This window comes from Phacochoerus africanus, chromosome 1 (assembly GCF_016906955.1).
Source record: "Phacochoerus africanus isolate WHEZ1 chromosome 1, ROS_Pafr_v1, whole genome shotgun sequence".
Lineage (NCBI taxonomy): Eukaryota > Metazoa > Chordata > Mammalia > Artiodactyla > Suidae > Phacochoerus > Phacochoerus africanus.
The window spans coordinates 174661651-174676444 of NC_062544.1; the positions used below are offsets into that span (position 1 = coordinate 174661651).

General features: G+C 36.4%; 1 protein-coding gene across 2 annotated transcripts in view; it reads right to left on the minus strand.

The window, feature by feature from the left end:
- The window catches only part of DHX36 (DEAH-box helicase 36), a 50507-nt gene that overhangs the window by 31608 nt on the left and 4105 nt on the right, over window positions 1-14794 (minus strand). For both annotated transcript variants that reach the window (XM_047785151.1, XM_047785160.1), the window contains exons 2-9: window positions 11009-11133; window positions 10023-10254; window positions 9091-9129; window positions 6782-6952; window positions 4747-4826; window positions 3701-3775; window positions 3394-3560; window positions 1877-1958 (exon numbers count right to left, since the gene is read on the minus strand). In XM_047785151.1, the coding sequence (XP_047641107.1) occupies window positions 1877-1958; window positions 3394-3560; window positions 3701-3775; window positions 4747-4826; window positions 6782-6952; window positions 9091-9129; window positions 10023-10254; window positions 11009-11133 (971 nt within the window). The remainder of the gene's footprint in view (window positions 1-1876; window positions 1959-3393; window positions 3561-3700; window positions 3776-4746; window positions 4827-6781; window positions 6953-9090; window positions 9130-10022; window positions 10255-11008; window positions 11134-14794) is intronic.

Here is a 14794-nt window from a genome sequence, read left to right on the forward strand (position 1 = left end):
AAAAGTGCTCTGCTTGTCTAGCTGAGAAAGTAACTCCCTCTGTGAGAGGGACTGGAGAAGGCTTAATGTGCAATGAAGCTGGGACTGCTCTTACATAATCAATAGTGGAGAAGGTGGCAAATGTAACTCTAAAGGGAGGAAATAACAAGTAATAAGCACAAAGTCATCAAAGAAAGGGCAGGAGCTGGCATAGTAGAGAACAGTGCATTAAAGATGGGCAGACCATAGGGTGCATGAGGCTAGAAAAAGACAGGGCCAGTCTATAAAGAGCCTTGGGGTGACTGGCTAAAGAACTGGAACTTGATCTGATGGGCTGTGTTCTCCCAGCCCCTTTCTCATCAGGGAATACTAAGGTAATTTTGTTCAGCTCTTTGAAAAGCCTGCTAGCAGCTAGTAGCTAGAGTGTTGAGGGATCTAAAACTTGGGCCCACCAGCTGAGGTACTCTTCTTATAGGCCATGACAAACCAATAAAGGTTCTTAAATTGAGTTTTCCTTCCTTTTTTTTCTTTTTTTGCCGCCCCTGCAGCATATGAAAGTTCCTGGGCCAAAGACTGAATCCAAGACGGAGCTGTACCCTACACCACAGCTGCAGCAATGCCAGATCCTTAACCCAGTGCCCCACAGCAGGAACTCCTTAAAATTAATTTTCAAAGAGAAATCTGAAGGGGCTTGCCCTAGGGAAGAAAGTTCACATGACCAGCTTTTTTAAAGGAAAATATTTGGCAGCAGTTGTGAGAATGAAGACCTCCAAGAGAGGAACTATTATATTAACACAGGACAGATAAAACGACCTTAAAGAGAAGAAATAAAAATGAGAAGGTAAGTTCAAGGAGAAAGCTCTCAGGAATTTCCTGGGGGAGAGTGGGATGGGATACCAAATGACAAGAGAAGTTTAGTTACTAAGCATGTAAAGCAGTTAACATATCCTAGTAACGTAGCAGCTTAATAAACACCAGCTCTTCTGTTCTACAGCTTGGACAACTGGGTGGAGGATAACAGCAGCAACTGTTATGAGGCATACTAAGCAACAAACATTGTTTTAATTTTTTGGCAGAAGCATGAAGGGGGAAATCAAATACAAGATCAGGAATTTTTGTTGAAAATGTGGGGCTCAAGGAATCTGTGATGCTACTGAGTACTGAGTTAGGTAACATGTTGAGAGTTCAGGAAGAACTTCGGCTTTGCAATTACTGTTCTGAAAACTGTGAAAATATGGAATTATGGTCATGGAAAAGGGACTGCACAGAGATACCATAAAAGGCTGAGGAAAGTCTGAGAACTTGAGGAGAAAATCATATTTTGACAGGATGGAGTGCCCACTGTGGCTCAACAGAAACGAACCCAAGTAGTATCCATGAGCATGTGGGTTTGATCCCTGGCCTCGCTCAGTGTGTTAAGGATCCGGCGTTACCACAAGCTGCGGTTGTAGGTCAAAAATGCAGCACAGATCTGGCATTACTGCGGCTATGGTATAGGCCAGCAGCTGTAGCTCTGATTTGACCCCTAGCCTGGGAACTTCTATGTCACACCTGCAGCCTTAAAAACAAACAAACAAACAAAAACCAGGAAGGAGAATGAGAAGAGATTCAACACTAAAGACAGAGGTTCCCAAACTTTACTGCCTGTGGAATCTTTAACCAATAGCAATGCCTGACTACCAGCCCATACTTTGTAATATAATTAAAATATGGAGTGTAAATGTGGATTTTAAAAGGCTCCTGGTGATTTTAATGTGCAACCAAGTTTGGGAATCCCTGGTTTAAGGAAAACAAAGTTTTAAGAGGAAATGGTTAAGTGTGAGTTTCTGACACTAAAGTTTAACAGAATAGTGACATATTAGTACTTTTAATCTTTTAGTTCTTAATATTTACTTACCTTATTTTTTCAATTATATCTTCCAAAAGATACTCCACAACCGGGAAAGTAAAACCAGGTATATGTATCATTGGACAGTTACCTATTATGGTAGATAAAACATTAATCTGTACTCACAAGTTCAAAAAGTAAAATCAAGAATATAAATAGAATGACTTCACTATTTTTCTTAACTTCAGAAAGTGATCCTGAAAATTTTATAGCTCTACCCTATTTTTCCATATCCACCTTAATAAGAAGCAGCAGTCTAGTCTTCACTCAATACCAATTTACTGTTACCAAATTGTACACACATCTCACAGTTCTACAAAGTAACCTAGAATAACCAAAGAATAGAGCATTTTAAGTTGGATTCAAAACCCATTTAGTTAGAAGTCTATTTTGTCTTCATCACTAGCCATGATGGTACCAACAGAACCCAAGTTTTAGTGAAATCTACATAAGAAGCATCATTCCTCTGGTACCCAGAATTAGGGAAGAAAAGAAGTAGTTAAAGCAAGACCCAATCAAATATTAAATTGCTGCTTACTATTTCAGAATCACTAGTTAAAAAAAAAAAAAAATTCTCTTAGTACATATTGTTAACTATTATAAATAACTTATTATTTAAATGCTATATGTATGTTTTGTACCAAGCAAAACACACCATACATACTGCAAACAAAGGCCAACACTGCAGCAGAGACCAAGGTACCTGAGGTGGCACCACAACTCTGCCTTTGACTTTTGAGTATTCAATGTCTGTTCTGGATTTCTCATCAAAAAGGACTGAGACAGAAATAGACACGATATAATATGTTCAACTTAATCTCACAAGTTTGAAAGTCAACTGCATTGAACAGAAGCATGTTAAATGTGGTTCTATTCCATTTTAACTCCCTCCCTTTTCTCCACCTTCCTTCAACAATTACAAGCAGGAGAGAAAGTGAGACATAATTTTAAAAGCTTACTCTGCAGCTAGTCAAATTTAGTTTCAAATCCTCTTAACCTTCTGTTAATTATGCAACCTTGGGTAAACTACATAACTGCTCTGAGGCTGTTTTCTCATCTGTAAAAGTGAAAATAATACTTCACAATGCCTTATGAAGATTAATGAAGACATGCCAAATATACCATATTGAAGATGTCCCAGAGTAGTTGCTGGTTATTACTATTATTAGCAAACTGCCACCCTAACCGTGATATTATATAAAAGCCACACAAAAATCACAAAAAAGTTGATAAAATTACTCCATCTGTGGTTTGACTTCAGTGATGATACTTTATCTGGTGGTAGCATCAAAAGGCTATGTGACCTCATTATGAGAACAGAGCCAATGCCACCATTTTTAAAAACAGGCCCAATTCTCTATCTGTGAGACAAGAGAGGATAGTAGGTGAACATTCAAATAAAATGAATTACTAAACATTTATTTTGACTGCTCTGTACCTACCACTGTATTAGGTTTTTTTTAAGTAACCCCAAATCCAGTGGTTTTGTGATAACTTTCTAAAATAACAATTATAATTGTACTCACCAAAATATTCTGAAAATTTCTCAGCATTCAATGTTGCACTCATCAATACTACTTTCAAGTCAGGTCGATAACTGAGAAGATCTTTAATAACAGTCATTAAGACATCTGACTGTAGATTTCTCTCATGGATTTCATCAAGCACAATGTGACTAACACTAGACAAATGCCTACAAAAGAAGTATTAAGTTTGTAACTCAGTATAAAATTTAAAAGCTGAATCAGTTTACTTATATAAATTAATAAAATCCAATTTAATAACTGCATCTTTTGATATTTAACTACACATCCTGATCTGAAACATACTCACGGGTCTGACTGAAGCCACTGAAGGATGATTCCTGTTGTACAATATAGGATAGAACCCTGTTTCCTTGGCAACCGACTGTGAATGAAAGACAAGAGTTAATTCTTAGTTTTCTTTACTAATAAATTACTAAGTACCACAAAAATTTAGAAGAACATTTTCAATGTAAATAAGGCTTTCAGCTTTTTTTTTTTTTTTTGGTCTTTTCAGGGCCACACTAGGGGGTCAAATTGGGAATATAGTCGCCAGCCTACGCCACGGCCACTGAAACATGGGACCCAAACCATGTCTGCGAACTACACCGTTAAGCTCACAGCAACGCCAGATCTTTAACCCACTGAGCGAGGACAGGGATGGAACCCGCATGTTCAGGGTTGCTAGTTGGGTTCACTACCACTGAGCCATGACGGTAACTCCTGCTTTCAGTTTTAACGAAAATTTTCATACTTAATCTTTTAGTTACAGGAATACTTACCACAACAGAATAAGAAATACTACACTCAAGTTCAATACAACATTTTGTAGTTGCAACACGATGTTAATGATTTCTTTTTAAAGGCATAACTATTAACATTCAGGAAAAAACCAAATACTTAGGGGACTAAACTTTGGTTCAAGTGACTGGAAAATTGGTTCATTTCAAAAGGGAAACAATGTTGAGCTGCATAAAAGGACTGAAGATATACAGTGAAGTTGGATAGGGGGTTAAAGATATCAAAAGCAATTAAGTCAATCAGGGTCTGTGTGATGGTACCAAAATACATTGGAGGTCAATTCATATCAAGGGGAGTGATAGCCTACTAATGTATATCCAGGAAAAATGTTACTTTTCTAACCATTTCATAATGTAAAAGACATTTTAAAATGCCAATTCAAATCCAAACTTAGGTTTAAAAAAATGATTTCGTGGATTGTAAGCATCCTGTGCTGCCGTTACTTTAAGTCTAATAGTAATAATCAGCATAAAAATGGAGGAAAATCTTTCTTGTGAGTCTAACTTCAAAGTTTCACTAAAATCTATCTATAAATAAGAAGCAAACATTCTTTACCTCTGGAGACGAATTTGGTATCCAGTACTATTACCATTGCCACAAGTTTCTGCCCTTTCTGCAGCCACTCTCTCTGCAACCTTTAATTAAAATAAAATATAGTTACAAAGAAATAATTTCTTCTAGTATCCTAAACATCTATTAAAAGCATGGACTGTTGAAACACTAGTCACTGGATTTTCATGAGTTAAGTGACTTTCTATAGCATCCTCTCTACCTGACTTTTCTAAAAAAGTCAGAAATCATAATCTAAATTTGTAAAACTTATGTGTAATCTGAGGGTAAATAGATGTTGATACTTTTTTTTTTTTGGTAGAGATCGGTATGCTCAATTCCTAGTTAGTTATGTTCTGAAAGTAGTGGCTGACAAAGAAAAGCTCTGGATAGATAAAATCTTCCTGTAATCCAATAATGTTTTGTGGAACTATAAGTTACCAACAGTGACCTTGTGACAAAACAGGGATTTATGAGGCCAAGAAATATTATTTTTAATAAATACTTCAGAAGTTAAAATTTCCCAATCATTATACCTTATATACATTGATTTACACCATTATTTTACTTTTTAGTACTTATTAACTGCCCATTGAAATACAACATATCTTGGAAAAATAAGCAAAAAAAAAAAAAAAAAAAAACCCCAAAAAAACCTGGTAAGCATTTCTTCTGTCAATATATACAGTAACTGAGTAGCTGTATATATTAGTGAAAATTATAAAATTAGATTTTTAACTAACTTAGGTCTAACAACTATGTAACAGTGTCATGACAAAAGTGCCCTATTTTTCACCATTCTGTTAACTCACACCATTTCCAGGAATATGGTCCTCCCATATAGATTGTTGCTTTACTTTCTAAAAACATCTCTTAGAAACCATAGTTTAAAGTGCATACTATAGTTCCTCCAAAATACTGCCATAATGGGTAATGCAGTTTCTGATCAGATTCTGTGTGAAATGACTTAGAGATACAATACACAGCACTATCACAAAACCAAACGCAACCATAAATCTCTAATTTAAATTTACACATACAATTATAACACTGAAATAAATGTAATAACACAGTGAATGTTGTAAGAAACCTCAAACATCTTTAAAAAATATATAACTCATATATTTAAATAGGTCATCCAACTAAACACAAAAAATGTTATTTGTAATAAACACGTACATATATATACACACACACATATATACACACCTGTATAAACACGTACTTATACCTTTTACATATGAATGCCTTGTTTTTTTTTTTTCATGATAAACTCCCTCTTACTGAATTGCATTACAAAATCATAAAAACAAGGGGAGTTCCCATTGTGGCTCAGTGGTAATGAATATAATTTGTATCCATGAGGACGCAGGTTCAATCCCTGGCCCCGCTCACTGGGTTAAGGATCTGGCATTGCTTTGAGTTGCGGTGTAGGTTGCAGACGTCTCAGATCTGGTGTTGCTGTGACTGTGGCATAGGCTGGCAGCTAAAGCTAATTTGACCCCTAGCCTGGGAACTTCCACATGCTGCAGGTGTGGCCCAAAAAACAAACAACAAAAAGAAACAAAAAAACCCCTCAAAAATACAAGTCATCTCCCGGCGGACTAGTGGTCAGGATTTGATACTTTCACCACTGTGGCCAGGGGTTCAATCCCTGGTCTGGGAACCCATATTAAGCTGCTGCATGCCATGGCCAAGACAAACAAAAAAAAAAAACACCAAAAAACCAGAGAGAGTTCAAAACAGCACTGATGAATAAAGGAGTAAATATAAAGTGTCTAATAATGGAGATTATTTGAAGCTAATAATAAATTCTGTAAACAACAGTTTTTCATTCTTTTAGTTTTATACTGAAAATTGTCTGGATTTATAACTTATCTTGAACTCCTAAACATCTATGATCAGCAAGATAGAAGTCATTCAATCTTTCAGTCTTAGTTAAGAATCACCCCAACCTTCAAAATCAGTAAGTTCTAGCAAGATTACATAAGGAGAATCAAAAACAAAGCGGGGAATTTCTTAAAGAAGAGAGATTACTTACTGAAATGGCACTAATTCTTCTCGGCTGAGTACAAACTATTCGGCATGCAGACCCTTTTCCTCTTTCAATGTAGTTATCCAAAATGAACTGAGTAACTTGGGTGGTTTTTCCACAACCAGTTTCACCACTTATTACTGTGACCTGATGGTTATCGATCATATTTACCAATTCCTATTTCAAAAAAGAAAATAAGTGAAGGACATCACAGATTGACTCTGAGTTATCAAACTATTTACCAAACTGAAGGTAACTATTTTTAACAAGCACATTAATACCTTTAAAATTCTGTTATAGACAATACTGACAGTTTAAATATGTGGATCTAACAGTGTTCAAAAAGATAAGAAACACTAAATTATAAAAAGAACAGACCCAAGGCACTGTTAAACATACTGACAAGAATAAGAGACAGTTTATAATCCCATGCATAAGAATTAACATTAGTTAAAAAGAACGGAGTTTCCCTCGTGGCGCAGCGGAAACGAATCAGGCTAGGAACCATGGGGTTGTGGGTAGGATCCCTGGCCTTGTCCAGTGGGTTAAAGATATGGTGATGCCATGAGCTGTGGTATAAGTTGCAGATTCAGCTTTGTTGCTGTGGCTATGGCACAGGTCGGCAGCTATAGCTCCGATTGGACCCCTAACCTGGGAACCTCCATGAGCCTCGGGTGAAGCCCTAAAAAGCAGGGGGGGGAAAAAAAAAAAAAGTCATGTGGGGCTACTGAGTATATATATAAGGGCAAATCCCCTGGTACCTTATCAACTACTGAAAACACTAAGAATTTATACGATAATTCATAAATATGGCTTCATCTGCAGACAAGTTTCATTTACTGTTTTTGAGAATGAGGAAGAAGAAAATTTAAGACTATTTCCTTTTAAGTAATTAAAATAAAGTCAAGTTTTAAATACCTAAATCAAATGGCTAATATTTAGGTATGTGAAAAACCACCTACTTGGGAAAGATCCGTCTTAAGAATCTTAGATAAACATCAGTATTTTTAAGTTAATATTCACTGTATTAACAAATCCATCCCACTACTTTAGGGGGCTGTTATGAGTAATTTTTATTTAAAAAACAATTTAACCTGAAAACTATTTAAAACTTTCTTATCTATTCTAACACAACATATACATCAGAACAGATCCCAAGTTTGAGCATCAAAATTATAGTGCCAAGTACTGAGAAGGAGAATGTGATTCATTCTTTCAACAAATATTTACTGATATTCTATAGACTGTCAGGCACTGTTTCAACTCAAAAGGTATGTAATTAAGAAAACTGACTCCATCCTCAAGAATATACACTGCTACAAGGGGAAGACACACAGATGTCAGGTGGTAGTAAGTGCTATGGAAAGCAAAGAAAAATCAAAATAAAGATTTAGAGGTCAGAGGATAGGAGACTATATTATTCAATATAGAGTGATTTTACGAAGCAGCATAATAAATTAAGACACTGTATTTTCAGTAGGGCCTCAATTTTAATTAAAACATTTGGTCTTGGAGTTCCCGTCATGGCGCAGCAGAAACGAATCTGACTAGGAACCATGAGGTATCGGGTTCGATCCCTGGCCTTGCTCAGTGGGTTAAGGATCTGGCGTTGCTGTGAGCTGTGGTGTACGTCACAGACACGGCTCGGGTCTGGCATTGCTGTGGCTGTGGAGTTGGCAGGCAGAAACAGCTCTGATTAAACCCCTACCTGGGAACCTCCATGTGCCGCAGCTGCGGCCCTCAAAAGACAAAAGACAAAAAACAAAATAAAATAAAATATTTGGTCTCAAATTAAGAGCAAGGGGATTTACCCAAGCAACTTGTATGTGATAACTTTATTTTTTAAACTCTAAAGGTTCCAATCATGGACATAAATAAGAGAAAATGTCAGGAAAACTGTCAGAATTAGTTTTCTTTTTTTTGTACTTCAACAATTCAAAAGAATAGAACACCCAAGAATATCCCTTAGATAGAGTTTTTGTTGTGGTGCAGTGGAAACGAATTCGACTAGGAACCATGAGGTTGCAGGTTCAATCCTTGGCCTCGCTCAGCGGATTAAGGATCCAGCATTGCTATGGTGTAGGTTGCAGACTGGCTCAGATCACGAGTTACTGTGGTGTAGGCCAGCGGCTACAGTTCCAATTCGACCCTAGCCTGGGAACCTCCCTATGCTGCAGGTGGGGCCCTAAAAAGACAGACAACAACAACAAAAAGAATATCCTTTAGGGAAAGATTCATTAATTTATATTTCTTCTTGACATATAATGTATTTAAGTATTTTGCAAATAAAATTAAATAGTGTATATTCATTTTACCTTTTGCATTCCATAGGAAGGCAGCTTTTCCCTGAAATGCTGAAATTAAAAAATTTTTTTTAATCTTCACAAAATAAATGTAATTAAATTATAATCCTAGTAAATAAAATACCATAGATAAATATGCTAGGGTCCAAAAGTATTTTTACTACCTCACAGCTTATATAAAGTATCAAGACTTAAAAAATTTTTATAAAAAAGAACTAATGAACTTAGCAATGAGATTACAGTCTGCAAGCGGAATGTTTTATTAGTCTGGAAAACAGAGCACAATAACAAGCATCTAGCAAGCGGAATAATGTTTGCCAAATAAATTACGACATAAAGAAAAAAATATGGCATATTTCCAAGAGGGATTAAACACTCGGGCTCTTAAACACACCTTTAGACTTTGTTCCATTACTAGCTGTGTAACCATAAGATAGGTCACTTAATCTAAGATTCTCATTCCTCCTCTGTAATAGACACCCATAATCTACTTAGGTATAATTCCATTCCCACTACTTTTCTGTATTATATGAGGGAAAAAATTCTGAGGATGCCTTGATGAGGAATCTCACTGATCTACACCAGGCAGCTACCTCTAATCATAAATGCATTTTTATCAAGTATCAAAAGAAATGACAAGAGGAGTTCCACTGAGGCTCAGCAGGCTGGGAACCCAACTACTACGCATGGGTATGCAGGTTTGATCCCTGACCTTGCTAGGCAGGTTAGGGGTTAAAGATCCAGCGTTGCCCTGAGCTGTGGTGTAAGTCACAGACACAGCTAGGTTCTGGCATTGCTGTGGCTGTGGCATAAGCCAGCCACTGCATCTCCAACTTGACCCCCGGCCTGGGAACTTCCATATGCCCAGAGGCACAGCTCTTGAGAGGAAAAAAAAAAAGAGAGAGATGACAAGTAAAAATTTCCCCCATCTTGCTTCCCATTACCTGCATTTCAATATATCGAAGGTCAGTTTTTTTCTTTTGTAAATCCTCCAGTAATTGTTGGTCTAAAGTTACATCCGGTTCATTTTCTTGCAAGAGATATTCAGAATCGCGGTCAATATATTTGTCCCTGATTCTAAACGGCCTCTTTTCTTGATTTATCAATTTTTTTTCCTGATTCTCGATTTTCTTTACTGAGTTTTGTTTGTTTTCAGCAGGAGTTTCAGTACCGTACCTATTTTGACAAAAATTTTAAAATGATGAAAGATTTAAGAGCCACTCAAGCCCTAAATCAGAACAATGTGCCATTTAAAAATTTCAGAATCACCAAAATCAAAAGGCTTTATTCTCTTCTCTTAGTAGAGCAATTTGAAAATTCATTTTTGTAATGAATTCAAATTTTTCTGCCCTTCAAATAGATACTACTAGAGAAGTTATTCTTTGTGGTAGTTAAAAAAATAAAAAAATCCACACAAGTCATTCTTTCATTGCAGTGACTTATGTTTTTCTTTATCTAATTTTCTAAGTTTTATTTCACAACTTCATTTTCTTCCTGCCACTCTTTCTGAGCTATAAATGAGATGCTATATTACACAGTCCTAGAAAAACTCACTTCTAATTTTTCCCCAATGATACAGCTCCTATACATTCCTAATACAGAGGCAATTTAATTCCTGCACACCCATTCCCCCAAGAATTCTGGAAACACAAAGATAATGGGTAGGAAGAACAATAAATAATAACTCGACAAATCTCTTAACTAGATAGACCATTCCTACCATTTAGCTCTCCTGTGGGAATAAATATGCCACTGAAATTTTTGAGTCTTTCGACGAACATGCTCATTCTACATAAGAACAAAGATTACGCTGAGGCCAGATTTCAATTACAGATGAGTCCAAAGATGTTATTTTTATTATCATTTTTTTTCTACCCAATCCTATGAAAGAAGTGTCATTCTTATTTTTTTTTTTTTTTTTTTGCTTTACCCGTGATCTTCAGGAGCAAACCAGGATATTTGTGCTTCTGAATCTTTATCACTCTTAGCTTGCACAGAATGTAACAGCTGAACAATTTGTTCTTCTCGATGTTCATCCATATGCACTACGGCTCTCTATTTTGTGCAAAGGAAAAAGAGAAAGCATGTGCAAAATAATTTGACAACTAAAAAAAAATAAAGGCAAAGTAATATGCCACAAACATATAAAAGAAATTTGAATCATCCCCAAATTGCCTTCTAGCCCAATTCGACTTCCTAGACCTAATTAACATTTTTATCTGTCTAGTCCTTTTTCTAGTATATACCTATAAAAGTAGTTCTAGTATTATCAGCAAAGAAAGCATATTTATGTCCCTTACTAAAACTTTGATTCCCTTAACTTCCTACCCTCAAATAATACTGTTATGATCATTCCCCTACCTTAAATTTCAAGATACCCACAATTAAATTTATTAAAACCCAAATGTTCTGGTAAAAACAAAAGTTAAAAACTTCCACGCACTATTTTGGTTGCAATGAGCTTTAAAAGCATTTAAATCTTACACTAAAAGGAGGAATAAATTGGGAAGTAAGAAGGCTGAGCTGAGGGAATAAATAAAGTGATCAGTGCTCATGAAAATGATAATCAAGATAACTCAGTTGCCTCAGACAATGAGATTTAATTAAAAAGACACAACAGAGAAAATCACACTGTTTTCTTGGTGTAGAAGACTGGAAGAGAAAATCTGAGTTAAACTGTTTTCTTGGTGTAGAAGACATGGAAGAAAATGAGTTACACTGTACACAGTAAGAAAACTCTTTTTTTTTCCTTCCCATTTTAGGGCTACACCTGGGTCAGATGGAAAGTTCCTAGGCTAGGGGTTGAATTGGAGCAGCAGCTGCCGGCCTACACCACAGCCACAGCAACACCAGATCCGAGTCACATCAGTGACGTATGCCTTGGCTGGTGGCAAAGCCAGATCCTTTCACCCACCAAACAAGGCCAGGGATCAAACCCGAATCCTCATGGATACTAGTCAGGTTCTTAACCCACTGAGCCACAATGGAACTCCATGAACAAGAACTTTTAAAGACTATTCTTTTATAAAGCAAATTATAAGTAACTGGATTATAAGCAAACTCAGTTTAAAGGGTGGATTTTTTTTCCTTTAAAGTGTACAGACAGGAAAGACAGCCAAAGTATTGAATGAAAAAAGTCAGTTGCAGAAAATATGTGCACTAGGATCTTGTTCTCATTAGTATTGATTTTTAAAAGGTTATTCACTTTTCACGTTCTATTTTTTTTTTTTGCAGTATTTCAAGATATAATTCTGACACATGGCAGGCCCTTCAGAGAAGTCTATCAAATCAATGGATAAAGCTATTTATTACAACGAGCATGTAAGACATTTGTGTTTCTCTTTAAGAAATAAAACACACACAAAAGAAAACAATGAAATCTTTTGGGACGTCTCCAAAAGACTTCTGATAAATTATTAAAATGTTTATTGCTAAAAGCATCATTATGTTCATGCGATTAAAAAGTCCAATATGGCAAACTCTAGCTGATAGGAAAACATTAGGAAATTACAAAATGCAGCAAAACCTATTTACTGACAGGACAATGAAGTCTAAATTTTTTGTTTTTTAATAATTGTACTGAACAGAAATCTTTTTAAAACTGTTACCATATTGTATTAATGTATCTTTTCTCCACAGTATATGATATGCCTTCTCCACTAGGACTGGAAGCTTGCACCTGGTTTCTCCAGACTCCACCCTATGCAGCACCTTTGACTTCTGACAACTTTATTCTGTAATAATTTGCTGTTGAAATCTGTCACTATGAATACGCCAGCTTTTCAGAGATGCGTGTTTCCTCCTAGTGAATCATAGACCCTGAGGGTGGTCTTGGGAACCACCAACACAGAAGACCACTATTAGAACATTTTTGTCCTATGCTTTAAATTCTGTAATGCCTTCAGCACATATTAACATTTACTGATTTGAGTACCTACATAAGATAATTATCAACTTCTACATTTTTTCTTGGCCCTTGAAATTTTAGAATCCTTAGCAATACTTTGATTAAAGCCTCTTCTGAGATGGAAGACCTGAGAAGTCAAACACAGCTTCCTTAATTTTTACACACATTCCAAACACCTCAAGGGCTTGAAACTCTAGTTTCTTCCATTCACTTTCAAAAAGGCAAAGATAAGATTAATTTTAAAAGTAATTTCTTTCCCACCAAAACTCATTCACACTAAAGCATTTATTCAACCAGAGCTTTACATTTTGAAGTTTTTACCTCTGTTAGCAGAACAAAGTTCTCATGCTCACCTTGTTACGTGAATTTTGAATAACTACAAGGCAGGATGACTGAAAACTAAAACTGCCACTGAAAAATTTTATACTTTTTAATACAAACATAATTTACACTTTTTCATTAATTATTTTTAATAAGGTTCTCCACACAATGAGGCTCCAGAGGCTGTGGGCAGTGAATTTAGGAATGCTGAAATTCCAAACCTGGATCTAGCCTTTCTATGCAGGTTGCCTCTCTCCTACCTTCTTCCAGTTCCATCATCCTTCACTTTCTTTACCTCACCTCCTGCCTTAAGAATCTCAGACAGATACACCTTTTATGTTTCGTGCTATTTTATCTAAGCATTTGATCTTTTTACTATTTCCCTCCTTTTTGGACACCTTCAAACATTCTTTCTGCTTCTAATTGTAAATTCCTGGCAAAGGAGACCCTCAATGATGTCCAGCAAATTGTCTATCTCATCAGCTTCTAAGTATCTGCAACTCTGAAACTTTCTCCATTCTCCGTAACACACTCATAACTATTTTTCCATTCACCCTCAACATTTCACACACAGTGTTTCATAAAGAAAACCCAGGAGTTCTGCGGTGGTTCAGTGTAAATGAGTATGACTAGCATCCATGATACCTGCCTGGTCTCACTCAGTGGGTTAAGGATTCAGCGTTGCTGTGAACTGTGGGGTAGGTTGCAGATGCGCTTCGAATCCTATATTGTTGTGGCTGTGGTTGTAGGCTTGTGGCTACAGCTCCAATTCGACCCCTAGCCTGGGAACCTCCATATGCAGAGGGTGCGGCTTTAAAAAGACAAAAAAAAAAAAAAGAACGAAAACCCAAAGGTTAAGTCCTCAACTGTTTGCCACCAAATCCAAACCCACCTGTATCAGAGCCCATCCTTTGCTCTTTTCCTTCCTAGTAAAATCGAAGAGTCCATTTTCCTGCTTAAGGTTAATCTCTCCACTTAAGCCATGACTAATTCCACCTTTTCCTTCCCCAAGGGCTCACTCCTTCCCTCTCCATCTCTCTAGCAGTCTTTAAGGCTGAATATAAAACAATATCCTAGTTTCTTTCCCAATATAAGGTAGAAATACATTTCCCATGGCCACATGATTTACTGACCAGAGAAATGTGAAGAGGAGTTTCTAAGAATCAGGGGCAATTTACTGTATTCCCTCTGTTGCTACCAAAACCAGTTATGCTCCCAATGGATGGAGGCTCTGTCTACCTCATTCTCATAATGTGAACTCTCTAATGAACTCCAATCATCAAGAAATATGAATGGGAAACAAACTTTTGCTGTTATAAGTCATCAAGATCTGGAGGCTGCCTACTACTAGTGCATCATAATATGGTCTTCTCTGATAAACTTTTCGCCTCCACTGGCTCCTTACCACTAGTGCATGAACTTTAAACATAGTCAAATTTCCTTACTTTTAAAATATTAAAAATGAACCAAAAAAATCATTTCTTAGAG